The sequence below is a fragment of the Sminthopsis crassicaudata genome, chromosome 3, assembly GCF_048593235.1.
Source record: "Sminthopsis crassicaudata isolate SCR6 chromosome 3, ASM4859323v1, whole genome shotgun sequence".
Lineage (NCBI taxonomy): Eukaryota > Metazoa > Chordata > Mammalia > Dasyuromorphia > Dasyuridae > Sminthopsis > Sminthopsis crassicaudata.
This window is the reverse complement of record NC_133619.1, coordinates 241,601,218-241,627,688: the sequence shown is the minus strand read 5'-3', so window position 1 is coordinate 241,627,688 and position 26,471 is coordinate 241,601,218. Positions and strand designations below refer to the sequence as shown.

At 33.1% G+C, this 26,471-nt stretch overlaps 1 protein-coding gene across 4 annotated transcripts in view; it reads right to left on the bottom strand.

Annotated features, from left to right (window-relative positions):
* Positions 1 to 20,810, bottom strand: part of PPP2R3B (protein phosphatase 2 regulatory subunit B''beta) — a 96,777-nt gene extending 75,967 nt beyond the window's left edge. For 2 of the 4 annotated variants that reach the window (XM_074300262.1, XM_074300261.1), the window contains exon 1: positions 19,887 to 20,810. In XM_074300262.1, coding sequence (XP_074156363.1) covers positions 19,887 to 20,231 — 345 coding nt within the window. In that variant the 5' untranslated portion in view covers positions 20,232 to 20,810. Of the gene's footprint in view, positions 1 to 8,278; positions 8,820 to 19,886 lie in introns of those variants that run through there. The other 2 variants (XM_074300264.1, XM_074300263.1) reach the window with 2 other exon arrangements.
* Positions 20,811 to 26,471: the final 5,661 nt, after the last annotated feature.

The following is a 26,471-nucleotide window of genomic DNA, read 5'->3' as shown; positions in this document are numbered from 1 at the left end:
CACCATCATTTTATGCTACTTGATAAGTAGAAAATGAGAGCAGATATAAATAAATGCATGTCAAGTTCTCTATTAACTGTTGTCTTTTCATCATCTATCTTACTTAATGAAGAACAATCATATATTTGTATGTATACACACACGTATGTCCATAGATCACCACTTTCAAAAAAAATCAGAGTACAATAAACTTACAATAAAATAAAATGAATACAAGATGACTACTCTGAATAATAAAAATAGTTTACATTTATATAGTGCTTTTTCGTTTACAAAATATGAAAACAGGGTGGCACTGGAGGGAAGGGGGGGGGAGGTAGAGTTCTGAGGCTGCAGTTTTAATTTAAAAACCTGACTTCAAATCCAGCCTCAAACACTAGAAGAATGATTTCAGGTAATTCACTAAGCCTCTTTCTGTTTCATGTACTTTAATTGTAAAATTGGGGTAACAGCAGCACTGGTCAAGGATTGTTGTGAAGATCAAGCGGAGTATTTGTATAGTAGGCACTTAACAGGTTCATGTTCCCTTTCTTTTCTTCATGTCTCTAAGAGTAGTACATTTTATTTTCATTTTGTAGATGAAGAAATAGGGGCTTTGTGACTCACATGGCTAGTAGTATTTCAACCCAGATTTCCTATTTAGTCTGTTTTTCACAATTGCATGCTGCCTCTAATGAACACAATTTATTATTAGAATAAGAATTGAAATTGTTATTTCATTAATATATGGTACTCCAAAGTACTCCCTTTACCAATGAAAAAGGGCACCTTCTCTGTGTCTTGAAGTGTCTAGAGCACTGAGAATGGTTAGATGGTTTACTTAGAATCACACAGCCAGGGTGCTAGAGGGGAAACTTTAAGTTAGATTTTCCTAAACTCTAAGCCACATCTCTAAATCTCTATTTACCATGTCTAATTGCCTTTCATATTATTAGGAATTGTAATTTTATTGTAATTGAACAATATACAAGTCAGAGATTCTAATTTAAAATGTATAATTTAAGTTCACTATCTAATCTAGACTGTTCAAGACATTTGTTTCTTTCTAAAAATGTAAACACTAAAAAATAAGCATTTCTATTTATACAGAAGAACACAAAAGTGGATATATATCAAACCATGACTTCAAATCATAGCATTCTAAAACTATACATATAATAAATTCCACTTGTTTTCAAGGCTGTCCTGCTCATCTGTGTTTCTTTCTATTTTTCCTTTATACATATTAAAAAATGTTTCAAAGACCATTTTTTTTTTTTCTTTTTTGGCTGGGGATCTACAATTGCCAAACTCTTCTTCAATCAGTATGTTTGCTGTTTGTAACTATTCCCTCCTTTTTAACCCTTCTCTTTAACCCTGGATGCTTTCCATTTGAGTGTGATATATTCCTGAAGTATGTGTTTCATATGTATATGTATATGTTTACATTCAACCCTCATTTGCCCATTTCACATAAGAATGGGGATTCAACTGGTGCTTGCTACCCCTTTCTTATGTGTTTGTATGATTTTCTTTTCAAGTACTCCAATTAAGAGAAATAGCTAATTCTATTCCCTTATTCCTTTTATACTACTAGCATCTTCCCTTTACCTTTCTTTCTCTTTTCCCTCTTTAAAAAATACTCTCAGGATAGCTAGGTGGCCCAATGGATAGAGCACCAACACTAAAGTCAGGAAGACCCAAGTTCAAATCTGACCTGAGACATTTAATACTTCTTAGCGATGGGACCCTGGGCAAGTCACTTAACCCCAATTGCCTGGGAGGGAGGGGAACCCTCTTAAAATTCAATCAATCAACATTTTGTTTTTTTCTTATTTAACTTCCTTAATACCATTCAAGCCATTCAGCTTCTGACAGGACACTTGTTTTTTCTCCATCTTTTAGAATCTTGCACTATATCATCATGTAGTCCCCTTAAATTGTTCAAATATACTGCCTCTCTAGGTTTTGTGAACTATTGCTTTAGCATTTTAAAGTCCCTACTCAGTTCTGATCATTTTGTCAACAATATTTCAAGTCCAATTCCATAAAAGGTATATATATATATATATATATATATATATATATAATTTTTTTTTTCTTCTCTAGGATTATACAAAGCTTTACAGAGTTAAATTATTTTGGTTGTAAGTTTTTATCTTTTCTTTTTGAATACTGTATACCAATATTTTCTCCCATTTAAAGAAGCTTCCAGGTGTTGGGTAATTCTTGGTATTTGTATTACTCCTATAGGCTTCATTATGACATTCCTGAGACTTCTCCATTTGGGGTTTCTATCAAGAAATGATCTGTGAATTCTTTACTTTACTCTTTAACAAATCTGGATAATTTTTATTTATGACTCCTTGAAACAGAAGGCTTTTGGAGGTGAGGGGATCAGAATTTTCAGGGAGACAAATGATTCTTAAATTATCTCTATTTTCCAGGTCATCTGCTTTTCAAAATATTTGATACCTTACATATTTCTTTTTTTCCCCCCCAATCTTTTTATTTGGGTTTACTATTCTTTGCTTTCTCATGGAATTATTGATTTATGTGGTCTATTCTTTTTTTAAGGGGCTCTGTTACTTGGTTAAATTTTATCACATTCTGTTTAAGTTACTGATTATCTTCCAATCTTTCTTCTAGAGCTTTTAAAAATTAATTAATTAATGTTACCATTGCTTCATTTTTTTCTGAATTTTCATATAGCCCTATTGGACAGTAAATATATTTTTCTTTTGAGTTTGCTTGTAATTACCATGACATCGCTCTCTTTGTTGGCTGGATTTTGGAGCATCTGTATCGACAACACTTCATTATACTAGATATATATTTTTTGTTTTATTTATCTCTTGTAATTTAGTTCTTGAAGTAGGGCTTTGTGCCAAGGTTAGCCTCAGTCCCTAATCATATTTAGTCTGATATAATTAAAAGATTTTTTTGCTGGATGTGGGAGCTAGGCTCTCTTTTCTTCATTAGGAAGTCAGGTTGGCTAGAAGACTAGGAAATGAATCTCTAAATTACATCACAGCTAATAGTTTTTACATTTACTCCTATCTTCTAAAACCACATATTATTAAGAACATCTGTTTGGTAAATGATCAATTATAACTCAAATGGAAAGGAGCAAGTGATATAAAACAGTAATACTAGAATTCAGTTATGGCTAGCTTTATAATACACTATTACTCTACATTTAAATACTAATATTTCTACAATTCTGAGAATTAACAATACTTTAAACAAAAAAAATGAATACATGCACACTAAATATATCCACTTAATAAAGCATCCAATTTCCTCATTCTATTCTAATACTCGACTATTTTTGGCTTCATACACTATATTGTTATGGTATGTTATGGGTATAACTGAGATTTATGCAAAACACCTATCTACAAGGCTTTTTCTTTCTAAGCTTACATCAGATTCATCTGTTTCTCAGAAAAGAAATATGTAACTTACAGCATTAACACATAACTTCCAACATACAAAGCCCTTTGTATACTCATTGAGACTAATTTTTATACCCAAGGTGAAATGAATTAACAAGTTTTGAGTCATTTGATAACAATTTTTTATTTGCATTTAAATTGTCAGAAAACCCACTGCTAGTTTTTTTCACTAAGCTGGGCTTTAAGGAATTACTTAAAATATTTATCTCACTTAACTCATTAACAATTATTTACTCATATTCAGGACCTTGCATTAATATATAACTTTACTAAAAGAAATATGAACCAAATTAACACAGACTCCTTAACCTCAAATAATCTGCAATATAAATGGGTAATAAAAGACACAAATGAAACAATACATGTAAAAACAGGAGATTAACTGAGTATATAATAAGAATTCAGAGAAAAGAGAAATTAATGTAGCTAAGATAATCATTGTGAATAAGTTTAGGAAAATTGAGAGAATTTGGCTAGGCAAAAAAAAAGACAAAAGAATGACAGAATGAGTATCATTTGTTTAAGAGACAATGAAGTAACTGGACAATTTGAAACTGAAGATTTACTTTAGGATGATGAAGTGATGGTAGATAAAGGTAGACAACTAAAATGGGTCTTGATTTAAGTATCTGTAATATTAGACTTATCTTGAGATTTAAAGAATGTCACTGGTGATTTTTCCACTGTTGAGTTTTGTTCCTTCATTTCTTTCCTTTTCTTTTTTTTTGAACAGGAAAATGATGTTTTAGGAGTTTTAGTCCTCTAATAATCTATAGAACAGAAATGATTAGAGGACTTATCTAGGATGATAGCAACATTTGTCAAGACTCATAGCTATTCACAATAGTAGAGACACTAGTCTTTTAATAAAACTACAGAGAAATGATTAGAAGTAACAGTATCAGAAATGCAAAAACAAATATACTTATGTTACCAAAGCTGAAGCAATGGCTTTTGGACCTGAAAGAACAGAAAACTTTTTTGGAGACCAAATAAAATTCATAGTCTAACCTCTTCCAGCTTTTCATTTAATTCCTCATTCACTCAACACATTACTGGAAAACTAGAAAAATTCTTAATCTTTAATTCTCAAAATATTCAATTCAAAATGTATTATGCATCTTCTCCCTGCTTCAAATGTTATAAGTATCATTATTCTTAGGAACTATGAGTTAACATATACTTATATAAATATATACAAAATAAGTAGAAGGTAGTTTAGGGAGGGAAAGAATTAATAACTTGAGGGAGGATAAGGAAAGAAGGTAGGTTTTTGAGCTAAGTCTATAAAGAATTCAGGAATTTCAAACAGTGGAAGTGAAAGGGAAGGAGTGCAATCCAAGTATGGAGGCAAACTGTGAAAAGGCATATTGAGAATAGTGTGTGGAAAAACAAGTTAGACACTTGACTATAGAGCCTAGAGTCAGTGATTTGGAGGGTAATTAAGTATATTTGGAGGGGAGTAATTGATTGAAAAGGGAGGAAGAAGCCAGGTTTAAAGAGTTTTAAATAATAAAGAATTTAATCTGCTCATAGAAATTTTTTAAAAAGCACTGAACTTTTAGGAGTACTACTAAGTACAATCATTAGAACAAATGCAATTTCTTTAAATTGAATAAATATTTTGTACATATATTACTATTTTAAGATGAATTTCTGAATTACTATATACAGGCAAGACAAGCAAAAAAAATCCAATCAAAATGTTTCATTAAGATATGCTACTGGGTTGGAGAACAGTTAGATTGATTTCTGTAAGTAGGTGGCTTTTAAGAAAGAAATGAGATTTAGCAGAAGAAGGGGGAAAAAGCTATATAACAGACAGGTAGAGCAAAGGTTCAGAGGCCGGAATGAAAAAGTAGACAGGACTCAATAGCAAACAAATTAACTGGAACAAAGTGAAATGAGGTTGGCAATCAATGAGTCAAATCATCAATGAAGCATTTAAGAGCCTAGTAAGTACCAAGGTCATTGTTAAGCACTGAGTACACAAATTAAATAGTATTTGCCCTCAAAGAGCTTTTATTCTTTTGGAAGACTGAACATGTACATATAAGTATTTCAAAAAATAAATGTAATAGGAGAGGGAGTAACAGCTGGGAGTGGGGGAAGGAGAAAGAAAAAGGGTGTACATGTAGAAGGGTGTACTTGAGATGAGCTTTAAAGGAAACTAAAGATACTAAGAGGCAGAGGGGAGGAAGGAATGTATTGGAGAGGCAGAGAGGCAGGAGATAGTGTGTCACGTCAAGGAGCTTCTGAAGGGTAACTGAACAATATTACAGTCAAGATAACGACAAGCACACATCAGATGATTTTCACTAAATGAAGTATGGGAACATCTAGAATCCACCAGGAATGGGAATAGGATACATAGAATCTGAATTTAGTAGATAGGAAAGAAAAGAATGAGTAATTTCAAATAATGACCATATGGATACCCTTATGAAGATTTTGAATATTATGACCAAGATTTTGAACTTAGCCAACAGAAAAATGTAACCACCAAAACTGACAGTTAAGAAGGTAGAAAATCAAAACTTCATTATGATGAATTTGATAATAAACAAAACTTGAACCAGACAGCAGAGAAGCATTTGGTATGCTATCATAAACACAGTTATAATGCTGAACTGCAATAAATGGAGAAAGAGATGCCTCTATCAAGGAGGCAGAAGTTATGAAAAATATATGACTACAAATAAAATTCACATAATATTGCCTCGACCAACATAATTTCTACATTCTACCAAAAGCCTACCGGAACATGAAACCCCTTTGCAATGTTATTTGTTTGATAAACCAATATGTTCTCGCAAAATTAAATTTCTTCTCTGAGCTCTAGTTATGTAATCACAAAACCAATTAAGTATTTTAAATAGACTATGCCTGTATTAGAAAATAATAGTAAATCAAACAAAAGGTAGATAAAGTACAGATAATTAAAGAGTTTCCATATCTGAAAGTTTCCAATGATAAAAATTACAAGTCTGGCCAAAACAAAATTCAAACCAGAAAACAAATATACGTGTGTATACACACACACATATATGTACACAAACACAATTCTACATAAAAGTTCTAAAGATTGAAGCATGTCATTTATCCAAAAGCAATTCTACACTGCATTATATATATGCATTGTTAAACATTATTTGTCTCGATAATTTCTATCTTTCTGTATTCCCAGGATGCAAAGAATGCACAACAGACTGAGATAGTTTAATCACTGCCTTACAAAACTATTCCTTCTTTACACAAAAAAGTTCTCTCTGCCCTAAAAAGTTCAGTTTAAATCAAATGTTCATAAATAGAACAATTTTTAAAAACATTGTAAGAGTTTACTCTTAAAGGAATTCTATTATATATACTTTTGAGCATGTAAAAAAAAGTTCAAACTCTCATATATAACACCAAGTTTGTTTAAAGTAGGATACCTCTAATTTTTTAAAATGAACTGATTTACAAAAATAAGTAACATCCTACAAACGAAATATCAATCAAATTTGTCACTATTAAGAGGAACTTTTATTCCTACAAATAGTCTAATATCAATAAATTTTGAATTTGTTGATCAGCTATATACTTCAAAACCCCTGAATAGCACTTATATAGCGTTCTAAGGTTTGAAAATGACATATGTTATCATAAAATAACGTATCAAGTCAAAATTTTAAGTTCTCAAAATTAAGTCTTTGAAAAAAAAAAGTTATTTCTCTTAAAAATTTAAAATGTTATTCAATAAGAATTCATGGCAAACAGAATTCCAAAATATAAAAAGCATAAACACAAATAAGAAATATTTTTTAAATATTCTAAAAGTTTAAAAATTATAACAAGTTTTAAAAAGTATTATTTTCTTTCTTTTTATTTGATATATTGCATTTAATTACAGGAGACAGAAAATCCAGGTGTTTGGATTATCAACTATTCCTAAACCAAGACAGAGCAAAGAATTTCAGTATGCATGGAATGTAAGGTCCTGTTTGGGAGTGATATTCCCTTCTCTTACACATATCTAATCTTACCCTATGTAATCTAAACATAAAAAGGGTGAGTTAAGGACAAGCTAGTTAACACAACTAAATCTACAATTTAAAAAACTATTATCAAATTACCAATTAAATTTTTTTATTTTTAAATTATGCCAATATTAGACTGATTTGGAATATGCATGCTATTTGGTGCAAGATTTTGCCTAGATAGTTAAAATGGAGGTAAAATCAAAATCTAAAATTCAACAGTAACAGACTTTTACATACATACTAAAGTCTTTTTTAAAAAATAAATTTATTTCAGCTATTATGCAAGGGTAACAGTCATTACATAATGAGATTTTGTAAATTCAAAGTTCAACTATAAAGTTGCTCCTATTTTTTTTTATTTTAAAAATGATGTAAAGGGAGAAGTGATGTTTTTACCTACTTTTAGTTAATTTAAATTTTATTTGTATTGCTTGAGTTAAACTTTGGACAAGAGAATGATCATGTAAATTCCATTTTGTCTTAAAAAGTTAAAAAAAAAACAAAAAAAAAACTGTACTTAATTCACAAATTACATGTTTAATTCGACATACCAACCAACATTTAAAACCCCAAATGCTTACAAACTACAGCTTTCTATTCTAACCCCTTTTAATAGAAGCAAGCTAATTTTAGCTTCAAATTAGCCACAGAATATTAAGATAGTTTAGCATCTTTTAAAAAACATTAGTTAAGTATAGAAGTCAAATAAACAAATTAAAAATTAATTCACTTCTTAAGTTACAACCTCAAAAGAAAGTAAAACAAATCTGTCCAATAAAAATATGAAAGGGGGAAAAAAAAGGAAGGAAAACAGCAAACCTGAACTTGCTGGAAGGCTTTTAGTCTCTTCTTGAATCTGGAAGGTAAAACAAAATCACATCCTCTCGCCAACAATGCCAATTCCTTTCTTAGATCTGGATCTTGCCGCAAGGAAATCTCCTTTATCCTCATGCTTTCAGATTTCATATAATGTCTGCGTGTGCCAGTTCAGGCACTTCAGTCCTAGTAAATAGCAAAGCCTATTATCACACACACTGCTGCTTAAAAGCAGCAGCTGCACTCTGGTTCTGGGATATTCTAAGAACCAGCTCAACTTAGCATACTCCATACATTGAAGGGAACTTGGCTGGAATCATAGCAGACTGGAAAGTCACTTTGGGGGCCAGACCTTCAACTCCGCACATTCCAAAATCAGAGAAAGATGATACATTATTTTTTTTTTTAAATCATACACGAATGATCAATTAAAATAGATTGTCATTCTTCTAAACTTTTTTCTCAAAAAAGAAAAGTAAGAATATAAAAAGACAAGTTTTGCAGCTTCTGGTATGTTGTAGCTTGTTTCATTACTGTCACACCAAACTGTAACCTGTTGAAGTGCCCGAGAGTAAGGCTTACTACATAGCAATTCTATTACGTTGTACAGCCCCTTAAAGTGGCCTCTGTCACATAAGCAAATTGGGCAATATGATGATCTGAAGAGAAACATTTGGGAATAATTTGTAGTAAAGCCCACAATTTAGTTTTTAGAAAAGAGTAAAAGATTAAATCTTAAAAGGAAAATAAAAGATCATATCAATATAGAGTAAAATGTATACACTTTTAAAAAGAATAAAAGTATAATTATTGTGATGAATGTACTCAATAAATTTTTACAATTATATCAACTAACTCCAAAGTTTCTTTTATTTTATCCTAAAATCTGGCTGACAAAAAAAAAAAATGTTTTTATTAAACAGTTTTCACAAACCAACACTGAAAGTATATTTCAAAGCAAATTTTTATGAAGTGTACTCTACTTCTACTAGCATTTTACACAATGCATGTAAATATATGTGGTTGTACACATGTATGTGGCATGTTTACTTGTTTCTATTATTTAGGTTTCAGAAGACTTAAACTGTTTAAACTCTAATTGGAGCTATTAGTTCAGAAGTTATGGAAAATATATTTGGAATATTAAATTACATCATTTTGTATTTTTATGCATGAAAATTTCTAAGTACTATAACTACCACCCAAATAAGGGGAGGAGATTCGAAGAAACACTAGACATGAAACTTAGAATGAGAATGTATCTCTGGTTTTGTTTTTGTCCACTACATTCTTTTTTAAGTAGGTCTTAAAAATCTTGGATATAAATTCTTTTTGCAATAGAACTTTGAGCTATTAAAACACCCAACTGAATTAATTCCTTTATCTGATCACAACCTCCAGTCTTTCTTGCTCTCTTTGTTCCTCAATCTCCCTTCCATAAATCACTCCAATTACGCCCTGTTTTTTCAGGTAATTTATTATTATATTTATTTATTCTGGCTTAAATTTCCCTCTTTAACAATCTTAACCCATTAATCAACAGCTTCAATTTCCATTTAGGCAACTAAGTGGCACAGAAAGTTAAGCAATGAACTGGAATTAGGAAGATCTGAGGCTCAGACACTAATTTTGTGACCCTGGGCAAGTAGCCTAACTTCTGTTTACCTCAGTTTCCCCAACTGTAACTGGGGATATTAACGGTATCTACCTCAGATGTTGTGTGGCTCAAATAAGATAACATTCATAAAGCACTTTGACAAAGTAAATGTCTAATGCCCGGAGAAGATCTAAAATGAATTGTGGTACATAAATACAATGGAATATTAATCCATTGTAAGAAACAATGAATATTAAAATTAAAAGGCTTATTGGAACTAATGCAAAGTGAAGAAAGCAGAACCAGTAAAACAATGACTAAATGGAAAGGAGAGCAGTAACAAATAAACAAAATGGAGTGTTATGTGACCAAATGCAATCCCAAAGAAATGATCAGAGAATGTGTTACTCTTTCCCTTCCTTGCAGAAGTGGGAAATTTAAGGATATGAGACATTGTATCTACTATAAGATTTAGTTACTATGTTAGTTTTGCTGAACTATTTTTCCTTGTATTTTTTTCCTTATTCTGTTACAAAGGATGGCTCCATGAGAAGGGAATAGTTAAAGGATATAGTCATATAAAAGTGATAAGAAAACAATATATATCCATAATTTAAAAAAAAAAGAATATGATTACTTAAGAATATTTGTGTTTAGAATAAATTTCAAAACTGGGAAATATGTATGATGTAGGCATCTCTTATAACCCTGTTTAAACCACCACAAAAATACAGCATTTACCAAGAATCTTGATGACTTAGGAAACAAAAACAAAACAAAACAACAACAACAACAAAAAAAACTAAAAAGAAATTACCACTTTTAAACAAGGTAACTGGGAAAAGGTGTAAAAAAAGAAAAATTACTATAATAACAAAACTAAAGCATTTCTATAATTTAAATCTACAAATACATATATACTGCAAATCAAGCATGAAACAACATTCAATAATCCCTCATTTATCCAGTAACTTTATAGTTGAAAACAGAAGAAAAAGGCCCTAATAGAGATCATAAAGGCTACATAACTAGACATTCATAAATGCTAATTGTAGGAATCCCACAGATCTTCAACTTAGGGCTATTTATCTTATCTTAAATATAATTATAATAAGCTTTCTGGTCTAATTTTCCAGCTCATTAAGACTTGAAAAAATACATTAAAATGGGGGAAAATATTCCTCTAGAGCAAAGTAACCCCAGATGGAGTCACATAAATGAATTTGGTGTTTGCAAAAAAAAAAAAAGGCAACATAAAAGGTTTCTGAATACAACAACCAAAAATTAATTCAAAATCAAATGGGTATGAATCTAAACTGTTTCTGGTAGCATGATTTCACTATATGGCCTTGGTTTTGAAGATACAATATGCACACTTTGCACTGCATACACATGAATGCTGCCAGAAACACTTCTGCTCAAATTTAAGATGGAGTCATATAAAGATTTATCAGGCAAAAAAGGATCGAGAATGGAAAAATTTAAGAATCCCTGTTTTAGCAGTAGGTAGTGACAACTGATAGTTGATGGCAAGACAACAGATGAAAAAGCTATTTTAAAATAAACACGGGAACTTTTAAAAGTATAATTGTTAAGAAGCAACATGGCATATAGGAAAGGGTAATGAATTTAATATCAGAAGATCTGGACTGAGTTCTAGGTCTGACTATCTAAATAGTTATAACAAAAACTTAAAAAATTCTCTGACACTTATATATATATATTTTATATATTTTATAGAACAGAAATTTTATTTATTTCCTATTTTTTCTGAATATTACTATTAGTTATTACTGTAATTATTATAAACAGTAATATTGCTATTAGTAATATTCAGAAAGGCAAATGATATGTGTTGTGTATATTTGTGTATGTTTGTGTGTATTTTGTATATTATTTGGCTAAAGCTATGAATCATAGTCATCTCTGCTATTTTCTTTATTGATTCTTTAGGGTTTTCTAAGTGAACTACCACACTGTATAAATAGGGGTAATTTATCTCCTTTTTTGGCTTTGTTTACCCCTTCGATTCTTAGTCTTATTACTATATATATAGCTAGTATTTCTGGTAGAATATTAAATAAAAGTGGAAAGGGGACATTCTTGCTTTATTTTTCAGCCTACTGAACTGATCAAAATAAGAAAATAATGTAATTGTTACTTATAAAATTATGAGAGCAAAAAGGAAACAAACATTTATTAAATGTTAGGCACTTATGCTAAGTGCTTGGTAAAAAAATATCTCCATTTCCGGGCAGCTAGGTGGTGCAGTAGATAGAGTACCAGCCCTGAAGTCAGGAAGACCTGAGTTCAAATCTTCTCAGACACTTAGCACTTTCTAGTTTGATCCTGGGCAAGTCACTTAACCTCAATTGCCACAACAACAACAACAACAACAACAACAACAACAACAAATCTCATTTATCATTCTCCTAATGTTGAGCTATCTTCACATTCTGGCACATATTTGTATAGCTTTGCCAAATTTTTATGTAAAAAAAAAATTTTTTTTGCATCAAGCATCCATTAGTATTATTGGTATAATTATAATTCTCTTTTTTTGTTTTTGTCCTCTATGATTTGGGCACCAAGACCACATTTCTCTCATAAAAGTAGTTTAGCAGAATTTATGTAGCATAGGGACTAGATGCTTACTCAATATTTGACAGAATTCATTTGTAAATTTGTCTGTAACAGGAATTTTTTTTTTAGTAGTCTGTTTTGCTTGTGTGGATTTTCTTTATGAAATTAGATTTAAGATGTCTATTATTGTTTGGTTTAATTTAGGGCTTTTATAGGTATTTATATACTTCTCAGTTTTAGAATTTATACAACTAAGTATATAGAGTCCACAATTTACTTTATTTTTTTTTTTTTTTGCATTCACCATATTCATTAATTTGAAAATGTTATTACCCTCTCTTTTAGGAGGAAGAAAGTAAAGTAATTAGTGGCTTACTGATTTGACCTTTAAAAAGTAGTTCAAAGTTTTTATTCACCTTAAAAAAATCTTTTTGCTTTCTAATTTATTTCTCCCATGATTTTCAATATCTAGTATTTATGCTTGTTTGGAGGTTATTCATCAATCCTCTGAGTTTCAAAACTGCATATTCACTTCATTAATAAATTACCTTTTTCTACCTTGTCAATATTTTCAGAAATAGGAATTTTAAGGGCTGCTTATATTTTTCTCCCCATTATATACTCATGTAAAAGAAAAGTGCGGTACAGGGCAGGCAGCTTCCAGGCAAGCCAGCAGCACTCCAAGCTGTAGCAAGCCAACAGCAAATCACCCTGCCTTGGTACAGGTCAGGCCCTAGTATAGCAAACTAATGGTGAAGACCTGATTTCTTGGTGCAGCTGGTCAGAAGCTAGGCCCTGTGCTCCCACTGAGCAGACCATCTAAAAGATTCTGACTCCCACTGAATCAGGTCATCTGCACTATTCTGGGCCCCCAGAACAGGAGGATGTATGTGCAGCCCCATTCTACTTCCACAAGAAGCTTAGAATATTGTCCCTTGTACCCCAGGGCAAAACCAACTTTAAAAATCACATGAAATAGGCTGGAAAAAGGACCAAACAAAACAAAGAAAAAACTAACATTAACATAGGTTCATAGTGACAGGGAAGTTCAAAATACAAACTTGGAAGAAGACAACAATGCCAAAAATACTTGCATGCAAAGCCTCAAAGAAAAAATGTGAACTCATCTCAGGCCTCAAAAGAATCCTTAGAAGAACTCAAAGAAGATTTTAAACATCAAATAAGACAGATACAAGAAAAACTAAATGATAATGATGCAAAAGAATCATGAAAAAAAGAGCCAATACTTTGATAAAGAAAGCACAAAAAAATGTGCAAAAATTCAATGAAGAAAACAACTTCTTAAAAGATAGAACTGTATAAAAGGAAAAAGAAGTATAACCCACTACAGAAAACAATTCTTTAAAAAGCAGAATTGGCCAAATGGAAAAAGAGACAAAAAAGCCCACTGAGTTTTTAAAAAAGTAACTTTTTAAAATGTAGACTTGGGCAAGTAGAATTTAAGTATTCCATCTAACATCAAGAAACAAACCAAATAAAAAGAATGAAAAAAATTGTGAAATTTCTCATTGGAAAAACAAATCACCTAGAAAATAAATCTGTGAGAGAATAATTAAAATTACTGGACTACCTGCCAGCCAAGACAAAAAAATTAGTCTGGATCATACTTCAAGAAATTATCAATGAAAACTGCCTTAATAATATAAATAATAAATCATGCAGAACAAGAGAATAAAATAGAAAGTGAAATAATCATTAATCACCTCCTAAATGAAATGCCAAAAGGAAAACTTCCATGAACATTACAGCTAAATTCCAGAGTTCTTAGGTCAAGGAAAAAATACTGCAAGCAGCCAGAAAGAAACACTCAAAGTATCATAAAGCCATAGTCAGGATTACATATGATTTAGTAGATTTTACATTAATATGGATGGAAGGCTTAAAATAATGTATTCTGAAAAGCAGTGGAGTTAGGATTATAACCAAGAATTTCCTATCCACAAAAATGGAGTTCAGCTTTCAGGAATTGCTAATGAAAAGACCACAATTGAAAATCTGACTTTCAAAAACAAGACTCAAGAGAAGCATTAAAAAGGTAAAAAGGAAAGAGAAAACATAAGGGATTCAATAAAGTTAAACCGGCTATATATATATTCCTGGAAAATACCTGTAACTCTTAAGAACTTTATCATTATTTGGGCTATTAAAAAGTATATACTTAGATAGATGGCACAGAGCTGAAATATTCTCTATAATGTCATTAACGAGAGAAGTACTTGAGAAGCTCCTAGAAGGAGAGATTCTCCTTGAACCCAGCCTCTGTAAGACTAGCCCCAGGGAATCAAGATAAGTGGTTTATCTTGGTGGAACTAGTTGAAGTAATCTCATTTAGCTGGAGATCTAGATTTCTATTGACCCCAATTGTTGGCTCAAAACCACTCCCAATAAGTGGATTCATCTAGGCCTGGGGGCAGTGACAGGGTTAAGGGAATCTCATTCCCTTGAAACTTCTGCCTCAGATTTCCTTATAAAAACAGAAATTTTAAACTCATTTCTTTGCAGAGGACCTAACATGCTGAGGAAGTTTTCTCTCCCTGGCATAGCAACAATCCCTGCCTGCTGAAATGATATTCTCTTTCAGCATTACCCTCTCTTAATCTTTCTCACCTATTTTCCTAATAAGACTTTACCTCTCTTGGGACTTTGCCACCAAGGAATTCAGTCTTTCTATTCATGCATAGCTGACTTCCCAATGCCAATAATAAACTTCTTTTTGCTAGTCTAACTTTTTGGGTTTGTAAATTCCTTTAGAAAGGACTTCTGTGCTGCCAGAAGGAGGTTCCTACAACTCCCTATCCTGCACCAAATCCTAGGGGGATTTAAGGGAGCCAAACCTCCTCATTTGGTTCCCTGAACCCTGAACCTTCCACTAACCTCATCAATATCACAATGCAATAAAAATTATATTCAACAAAGGATCATGGAGAGATAGATTAAAAATCATGTGGAAACTAAGTAAGTGTATCCTAAAGAATGAATAGGTCAAGGAACAAATAATAAAAATAATCAGTAATTTCATTAAAGAGAAGGATGAAAATAATAATACAATGTGCTAAAACTCATGAAATTTAGTCAAAGCAGTACTTTTATATCTCTAAATTCTTCAAGTTAGTTTTATGAAAAAAAATAATAAAATAAACATTGGTTAATTTGATTTAAAAAAAGAAAATCAAATCAGTATCAAAAATGAAAAGGGTATACTCACCAGCAATGAAGCTGCTTAAGTTATTTTGCCCAATTGTAAGCTAAAACATTGGACAACCTAAGTAAAGTGGTGAACACTGTCAAAAATATAAACTGCCCAAATTAACAGAAGAGAAAATAGAATATTTAAATAAATTATTTAAATAATTTAAATAAAAGATGGATCTTAGAAAAAAGAACTTGAACAAGACATCAGTGAACTTTCTAAGAAAAAAATCTCTAGGGGCAGAGTCATAAATAATTTTTACCAAATAGTTAAAGAACAATTAATTCCAGTATTATATAAACTTTCTGAAAAAATAGGCAGAGTTCTACCAATTTCTTTTTATGATGCAAATATGGTGCTGATATTTAAATTAGGAAAAGCTAAAATGGGGGAGGGGAGAGAACAGTATAAACCAATTTCTCTAATGAATATTGATGGAAATTTTTGAAATAAAATGCTAATAAGGACAATACAGCATTATGTCACAAGGATCACATAGTAAAACTAGATGGAATTTATACCAGGAATGCAGGTATTACAAAAACTATCAGTATAATCAACCACATAAATAATAAAACCATCAGAAATCAGATGACTACTTCAATAGATGCAGAAAAAGCTTTTGACAAAATACACCTGTTCCTTTTCAAAAACACTAGAAAACAAAGGAAAAAATGGAGTTTCTTTTTAAAATGATATGTAGCATCTATCTAAAACCATCAGCAAGTATTATCTGTAATGGGGAAAAACTAGAAGCCTTTTCAGTACAATTACGCGTACAATAGGTGAAGCAAGGATGCCTATTATCACCATTATTATTCAGCATTGTACCAGAAATGTTATCTATAGTAATAAAAGAAAAAGAAATTGAAGGAATTAAAATAGGTAACAAACAAAACTATCACTCTTTGGAGATGATATATATATATATATATATATATACACTCAGAATTTCAGTATATTGATTAAAAAAAGACTCAAAATTAACAACTTTAGCAAAGTAGAAGCACATAAAATAAACCCACATAAATCATCAGCACTTCTGTATATGACCATGGAAGTCCAGCAGCAAGAGAAAGTGAAATTCCATTTAAAATCAGGTGTTACTTATACCTATGAATCCCACACCTGAATTCATAGGTCAAGGAAAAGAAAAAGAAAAAGAAAAAGCACTGAGATCTTATAGAAGGAAAGCTTATGGAATATAGCAATAACTCCTATATGAAATCTTTCTCCATATACATAAATCATGTGTTAATGGGAATAAAACTGAATACAGATAATCAAAACCTTTGTATTTTGTTTTGCAACATAATGTGATACATTTTTTTCAGCAGACTGGCCTTCTCCATATTATTACATAGGGGAAGGCCACTTGAAATGGAAGTGCTCAATAGGAGAGAAGGAAAATAATTTAAGATAAAAATAAAAGACTTTGCTATATAAGACCAGCTCATTATATACTTCAACATTAATACTATATGATGATCAACTCTGATGGATGTGGCCATTTTCAACAATGAGATGAACCAAATCAGTTCCAATAGAGCGGTAATAAACTGAACCAGCTACACCCAGCGAAAGAACTCTGGGAGATGACTATGAACTACTACATAGAATTCCCAATCCCTCTAATTTTGTCTGCCTGCATTTTGGATTTCCTTCACAGGCTAATTGTACACTATTTCAAAGTCTGATTCTTTTTGTACAGCAAAACAACTGTTTGGACATGTATACATATATTGTATTTAATTTGTACTTTAACATATTTAACATGTATTGGTCAACCTGCCATCTGGGGGGGAGGGGGAGGAGGGGAAAAATTAGGAAAAGATTTGGCAATTGTCAATGTTGTAAAATTACCCATGCATATATATCTGATAAATAAAAACTATTAATATATATATATATATGAAGATTTTGCTATATAGTTGCCTTATCTACATAAAATGTTCCTAATTAGGACTAATTATGAATTCCCCTTCGGTGGTTGTATTAATTGAATCTGTACTGCAAATTTCCATTGGGATGAAAAGAAATACCACATTTTACCTAATTATAATTTTGACTATGCAACCTCTTTAAAGGATTCTTTATTCACACTAGTATTTCCCATTTATTAAAGAACATATATTGCAAGGAGGGGATCACTATATTAAAGTTTATCTGAAATATTCTTCTTTATTGTTTTCCAATCTACCTCTAACTCTTAAGATAAACTCTTACTAAAGCATATCTAGATGCGCTTTCTAGAACTTCAAAAGGAGTATTTTGATACATTGCTTGCTGACAATAATTTTTTATTAAAATATTCTTGAAGTTCAAGTTTTTGCATCTTTCTGAAAAAAATCTGGAGCAGTTCAAAAACCTAGTCCATACTACTTGTACAACCACTTTCCTGGGCCTCAGTTTCTTAATCTGTTAAGATTGTAGGACTTTAACTAGGTGGTCTGAGGTTTCTTCTTTCTTTATCTATGATCTGATTTTTGTTCTTCTCTTTCCAAAATTAATTCCCTCATTTGTATTTTCACCATTGTCTTTAGTTACCCAGACTCAAAAAAATTCAACAATTTTTCTGTAATGTTTATCTAATGTACCATACCGAATCAGTTTTTTCAGAACAATTTCTCTACCTTTCTTATTTTTATTTCTCATTGCAGCTAACAGTGTGATCATTAATTATCTTGCATCTGAACTAAATGAAAAAAGTTTTTAAATATTCTTGTTTCCATCCAGCAAACCACCGTCACATGAATTTAAAACACCATTACTATCAAAGGCAGGACTGTGTAGTGAAAATGACACTGGCTTTTTAAATCATAACACTTAAGTTTGTGCTCTGGCTTTGCCACTTATTATGTAACTTTGGCCAAATCATTTAAATACTTTGTGTCTTCATCTGTAAAATAGGGATATATGTAGCTATTGTATCAAGAGATTAAGAAGAAAGCACTTTGCAAACCTTAAAATATTATACAAATTTGAGTTATAATCAGTATAGGACAATGATTTCCAATCACTTTAAGACATATTATCTTTTCTTGATATGGCTTTCCATTCTGGACATATCTATTATAAAACAATTTACTTTTTAAATCACAGACTAAAATAAATTTTGCTTTTGAAATTCTTGACACCATTGAGTTAAGTTGAGATACATGAGGTTAGAATTTAAGAGTGAAATATATTCTATTACTTGGAGAAAATCTGCCAGTATTTTAAAAACTATTTCTTGGGCTCTCATCAAACTGAGGTAACTGCCTCTCTGCAACTTGGTTTCCTTATCAGTAAAATAGGATGATTGAATTGGAGATGGAGGAAACCTTCCATCTCTGAAATGCCATGATTTTCTCTTTTCTTCTGATATTCCTTTGAAATTATTCTTCCAATTTCTTTTTGTCTTTGTGCTCTCCTTCTCCCCACCTAGTGTGCAGTTGGATGCTGACTGGACTGAATGGCTACATGAAAATCTGCTGAGTTTAATGTTAACCAATGTTTGACAACAACTTCTCTTTGAAAGATGAGTAAAACTATCCATTTCTTTGCTGTCAGGCATATTTCTGCTGAGGAGCAAACTTTTAATCTAGTGTCTAATTCCACAGTTTATAGTAATTTAATATCACATTACCAAACTATAATAATGAAACATACATGCTCAATTGTAGGAGTTAACAATTCTGCAGCTTCAGAAATACTGTAGCTACACAGTACTTATTACATCATATATTTTCGTTGACATCGAAACATTTCAAAAACTGTGAGAACAAAGTTTAGATAACTTGAAAATGACAAATTATTTCTATACATATTACAAGTCAGCAGAGATATAATATTTACAAATAGAAAATGACGTTAATAAAAACACTAGAAAAAAATGTATTACTGTATAGTCAATCTCTGTCAAGGTAAAGAAAACCTCTACTTCCTTTACTTGAACTGTATCCGCATTATTATATTCTCCTGAAAATAATTAACACCTAACTTGAAACAGATGATAAAGAGCAATTCCGTACACATTAAAACTTCTAATCAAAATTAAGTAATTTAGAATCTTGTTTGATAACATATTTCCACTCCATTTTCCCTTTTTATGTCAGACTTTAACTCCAGCAACCTCAACCAATGGAAACAACGACTCCAAGTCATACAGCAAATGTGCAAATCAAACCAATGATTTATGCATTTTATCACTTAGGAAATGTTTAAGAAGAAAAACTTACTACTCTTGTCCCTGTAGATCTACGAGTCCCTCGAACATGTGGCCCACTTCTGGAGCTAGTTGAAGTACCCAGGGGCAAAGCAGTGGAAACACAAGGACTAGAAGGCGTCACCAAGGGAGCCATCAGATTATCTAATATGTTTTGCTTGGAGTTAGCAATTTTAGTGGTCAAGAAAGGCTCACTCTCTCCAGCATTTCCTCTACCAATTTCTATCCTTTCAGTGTTCTTGATTCTTTTCAAGCAGTCCTTGAGCATCACTTGGGTATTGGTCTCACTCAGCCAGCACAGGAACAATTCGTCCACTTTCATCTTTAGGACTGGCTGCAGGACTTTACCAGTTGGCATTTTTGTTTGTCTTTTACTTGTTCTTACTGTTTTTCTTCCCTTTCCCCTGGTTCCCCTCCTCCTCCTTCACCAGCACAACTACCACCCGCACCCTCTTTATCTGGTTCCGAGAACGGAGGCCGGACTGTCTATATTAAAAGCTGTTCAAGGCCACGGCCCCAACTTCTTCCTCGACTCCTTAAAGACACCGCCGGGATGCCGGCATGGAAGTGGGGGATATTTCGAGTTGGGGGGGAAACACGAGGTCAAAAGGCAGGGGCAGGAGAAGGCCCCGAAGGAGGGCGTGGCGGAACCGCAGTCCGAGCGGACGAGGGCACAGGCGGCCCCGGGGCCTCCAAAGGAGACAACAGCGTCCGAGCACCTCGGAGGCAGCTGCGGGGGAACGGAGCCGGGCGCGGGGCTGAGCGCATTGGCTGGTTGGCTTCCCCAGGGGCCCCGCGAAAGAGCAGAAGAAGGAGGAGGCTCCGATGAGAGCGGAAGCGAACAGGAAGCCTGCCCAGGGCAGCTTCAAAACGGGCGCCCCCAGCCCTGCTCTAGAAGGATGTCGCCGCCGCAGGCCGCCTCACGGTGTCGGCGTACGATACGTCGCCGTACGCAAACAGTGACGTCATCACGCAACGTCCCCTTAGCTATAAAAAGCCGAGGCAAGCGGGCAGCGGTTACGTTATCCCGCGGAGGGCTTTAGGGAAGGTCTGAATGTTTGTAGTTTCGGAGGCTCTTTCTGAGCCAGGGAGCGTGACCTATTTTGTGCTGGAGTCGCCAAAGCATTTCTCTACTTTCGGAGCGAGGCGGGAGGGAAGATCTGGGCATGCGCGAACTGGGAGAGTTGGCGATAAAGACACTTTAACGGGAAATTTGATAATTAAATCGATTAATGAAGGAAGTGATTGGAATGCGTGTTACTCCAGTTACTTAGTGAGAGAGTCACTGCAGACTGAGGCACTGGGGTGAAATTTTTTTTTTAATGCCTTTACTAAATTCAAGAAATTTTCAGTTTTTTTTTTTTTTTCTTTTATATGGTCCGCGTTTGTTCTTTTGTTTGCGTAATTGTTCGTCATTATCTGACTCAGTCACTTGAATTGGGCTTTTCTTGTCAGAGATACTGGTTCGCTGTTTCCTTCTCCAGCGTGTTTTACAGATAGGGAAACTGAGGCAAACAGTGAAGTGACCTTCCCCACAGTCACAGCTAGGAAGTGTTTAAGGCCTGTTTGAACTCAAGTCTTACTACAGGCCTGGTTCTATCCGCTCTTCCATATAGGCGCCTCTTCTCTGGTATGTAGTAGGTGCTTAAGATATATATGTTGATTTGATGACTTAATTCAATAAACGTCTGTTAAGCCCTCTGGGCAATGAAGAATATTAAGTAAATAGACATTTTCTTTCCCTTAAGGAACTTGGAGTGCATGCAACCAATATGGCCCCAGATAAAGTAAAAAGGAAGTTGTGCAAAGTAATTTGGAGGGACAGAGCTGGACCATTGGGGAGTGTCTTGGGATGAACAAAAACTACAAGAACAGTCTAATTTGTAGCTGCTTTTTTGGGTGTGTGGCGGTGTCTTATATCCTGCACTTAGCTCGAAGCTCTCATAAGAGCTGCATCTGGGCCTGGATTTCATCTAGGTTATCCTCCATCAGCCTCTAAGTTTTTTAATTTAAATGCTTAGTTGCTGGGGGCACTTAGATTAAATAACCTGTCCAGGACCGCAGGCGATAACTGCGGGATTTGGATGTGAGAAGATAGTTGTCAATGGATCCAAAGAGAGAGACCGAGAGGGTTTTTTGGACATGGATGAATTGGGAATTTGTTTTGCTTGTTACATGTTTCTAACAGGAACATTTTTTCTTGCATTCCCAATTTAGGAAGGACAGGATCGGAGAATGTGGAAGGAAAAGGAGGCAGATTGTTTGGAAAAAATAAAATTTAATTTGAAAAATGTTTGTTGAAGTAAATGGATTTTAGCTATCATGTAATCCAACTCTCTCATTCTGTGGATGAGAAAACAGCTCCAGAGAAAAAGTGGTTTTTTGTCCAAGATCACACAAGTATAAGGTGGTCAAAGAAAAAATTTAATTCAGATCCTCAGATTGTAAAGACTTTCCATTTATACCACACTGGTTCAGATAATCCATATGGCCCTTTTCTAATCTTAAAAACAAGCCTATGTTTTTGTCATCTTTAAGAAAAAACAAAACAAATAAACAAACAAAAAACCCTGGATCCAGTCATTCCTCCTGGCTACCTACCATTCTATCTCTTTTTAGTTAAATTTAATGAAAACACTATCTACTGAGCTCAAGTGCTTACTCTCCCCTTACTTTATTCAAAGTCCTCTGAAATCCTCATTATTCAACTGAAATTATGTACCAAAGTTACCAGTGATTACTTAACTGCTAAATCTAATGACCTTTTCCCTCTTCTAACTCTTCAATCATAGCCTCTTTATTACATTGGATACTGTTAATCATTTTCTCATGAATACTTTTTACTCTAGGTTTTCAGAATTTTGCTCTTTCTTGGTTCTCCTACCTGTGACTATTTTTTCTTAATCTAGTGGATTTTCAGCTTTCTCATGCTTACTAATCATAAGTGTCTTCCAGGATTCTCTCCCCATCCCATTTCTCCCTCTACAATCACACTTGACAATCTCATCAGTTATCAGTTCAGTTATTATCTGTATGTAGATGATTCACATATCTCTATTTACAGTCCTAATCTCTCTCCTGGGCTCCAGTTCCACATTGCCAGCTGCCTTTTGATTATCTCAAACTGGGAATCATTCAATCATTTCAAACTCAATAAGTCCCAATTAGAACCCATTTTCTCTTCAAATCCTCCCTTTCCCCCAACTTACCTCTTGCCATCAGTGGCATACTATTCTTTCAGGCTCAAACTCTTGAGTGTCATCCTTGATATCTCACTCTAAAATAGCCAATCTGTCATAAGTCTTATTATTTCTATCTTCACAATATTTTTCCTACATCCCCTTCTTTACAAATACAACCATCACCTCCTGCCTGGATTCTTGTAATAGGCTTGTATTGTTATTTACCTCAAATTTCTCCTAACCCAAAATGATTTTCTAAAGCACAAGTCTTACTATTTCATGCCCCCTATTTCGTTTGGTTCTTTTGTTAATTTGTTTGGTTCCTTATTGTCTCCAGGATGAAATAAGCAATGTTGTGGTTGTTTTTTAAACCCTTCATCATCTGGTCTATTTCTATTTCTTAAATTTTGTTCTCATACTTGCTGCTGCATCTCCCCCATGATGGCTGTGTTCTCTTCCTCTGCTTCCTGGCCTTCTTCAAGACCTTCTGTTGTTACTGGCCTTTTTATTATTATTATTTTTTTTGGCTTGGTATTTTGAGTTAAGTGACTTGTCCAAGATCAGGCCAGTAAGCATTAAGTGTCTGAGATGGGATTTTGGATTCAGCTTTTCTTGACTTCAAGGTCAGTGCTTTATCCACTGTGGCATCTAGCAGCCCCGGTAGAGCCCTTTTTTCATCCCCTCACTTCCTATCTCCCACAAACTCTTCCCTGTATTTACTATGTATGCATGTGTATACATATGTGTTTTATGTGTATCTGTCTTGTGTGTACATAATTGCTAGTTGTCTTCCCAATTATATTGAGAGCTACTTGAGCATAGGATTTATATTTTTGCTTTTTAAAAACTAAATGCTTAGCTCAGTGCCTGACACATAGAAAACCCTTAATAAATGCACATTAACTGACTGCTGAATCTACAACCTTTCTTGTCCATTTCTTTATGTTTTGAAACCCCTTCTAAAATTCATCACATATCTCAGCCTATTGAAAACCAGTTCTGCACTAAAGCCTTTAGTGATCGTTCCTTATTATAAATGATCTTTGTTTTTATATCTATTCTTATAACACTTCATATTCCTTTTGCACTTAAGGGCAGGTAACTGATAACAAATCCAAGAACAGTGTGATTTTGTAAGAAGTGATGTCAAAAAATACTAATACTTAGGATGATTGGAGGCCAGCAATGAATGATGTGGATAACAACAGCTTTTAGTAATACAAAATCTGACAGGAAAAGTTGAGCATGGCATTTGACAAATTCTGATAATATAATATTGGAACAAAGTAAAAGAATGTGAGCTAGATATTAGTATAATTAGGTAGATACAGAGCTGTCTGAATGATCAAATCTCAAAGGATCAGTGCCAGCCTGGAATGAGGTCTTGCCTGAAGTATCTCTACATGGTCCTATTTCTCCTTAATGTTTTAAATGTGAGCAATCACTTCACCTTTCAATTAATTATTAAGTGTTCATTAACTATAAACTTTATGCTGATACTGCTAATTAAGTGCTTGGACAGCCAAAAAAGAGAGTAAAAGCAATAGTGGTTTCTGCCATTTCAACATTAATCAATGAACATAAAATAACTTAGGAGAAAGTATTTAAGCTGAATCTTAAAGCCTAAGGATATTAAGAGTGAGAGCTAAGCAGAAAGAACATCTCAGACATGGGAAAAGCCAGTGCACACATGGAGACATGATGGAGCATTTTGTATGAGAAAACCAATTAGAACTATGTTTTGACTATAGAATACATGGAGAAGAGTGATGTGTAAGAATATTTGAGAGAGACAAAGGGCCTGAAATGTCTAGAGATGTAAATATTAGGAGTTTGTATTTGATCCTAGAAGTAAGAGGGAAGCATACCAGTTTCTTGAAAGTATGGGATGACATGGTCAAACTTGCTTTAGGAAAATTATTCTAGCATTTTTGGGGGGAAATGAGGCTGGGAATCTGGAGAAATGCTATTGCCTTGATCCAGACAAAGAGTGGTGGCTATGTGATTGGGGAGAAATAAATTACAAGATTTGGCAATGCATTGAATATTTGATGAGGAAAAAGGAATAGAAGATAGCATTGAAGTTATGAACCCAGTTGATTGGAGAATGGTGCCCTTTACAATAATAGAGAAGATTGAAAGTAGATTTGGGAAAAAGGAGGAGTTCTGTTTTAGATATGCTGAGTTTGAAAACACATGACCAGTAGATGAAGTAGACTAGAGCTGAAGGGAGACATAGAGGCTGGATATATAGATCTAAGAATAATCTATAAAAGATAAAAAAGAATGTATGGGAGTTGATAAGATTGCAAAGTAAAAACATATTCTAATATCTGAATTTCTTATCTCACTTTGTACAATTTTCTTGCTAAATACTTTTGTTTGCCCTTTCAAGCCATCCATTGCAACCATCAGGGTATCAGAACTGAAAAGGGACCTCACAGAAGGATCATCTAAATCAAAGTCTTCATTTTATAAAAGATGAAATTGAGAGGAAAAGATTTCAAGATAAAATTGAGAGGTAGAGATTTGCTTAACTGAAACATTTTGTAAAGCATCAAAGCCAGTTTAGGGTATAAGTGAATTATTACCTTAACTAGAGTGCAGCTCAGAAGCTATCTAATCCAATTTTGTCTTTTTACATAGGGAAATAAAATTAATCCGAGATACAGGGAGTAACTTACCCAGAGTTACAGAAGGAGACTCAAAATTCAAACTTCACATCTAGTCTTTTCATTGTATACTCCAATGGAATTTAAGACTTTAATTTAAGGCTTTAAAATTAGTGGTTTCAATTGTAAATATTTTAGGATGTAGAACAGCAGCATATGAAGCTGGTTTAGTAACTCGGTCATTTCAATCAAAAGGTAAACTAAGACTGCTGGTTTTAGCCTACTGACTTAGTAATTTGAGAGAAATGATCAGGTTCAAATAATTTAAAATATGGGTAGGTAAAAAAAAAAAAAAAGTTTTAGGCTTTTTCTTGATTACACATAATTTATTTTTGTGCAAGATTTTCAAAAGACTAGCCCTAGCTGCTCTAGAGGATTGCCATTAATTGAGAAAAATCCATTACAGAATCTTTCATAGAATTTATAAAATAATTCTATTCTATTATGAATTCTATTAATTTTTTTTTTTATTATAAGTGTTAGTGAAGGAATAGAAGATAAGCTCCCAGAAGGTAAGAATGTTTTCAGTTTCTCTTTGTATCTCTAAGCCTAGGTTTACACAAAATAGGCATTTAATAAATTTTAATTGAATCCTTGAAATAGTTATTTTGTCTACTTCCTTTATATTCTCTCTTTTATACCTGTGCATAAATACATTCCCTGTCCTCATTTGCATCCTGTCCTTGTTAAACCTGACCATCCTTGAATTTTTGTTATTTCATACATGCATGTTAGCAACTGTAA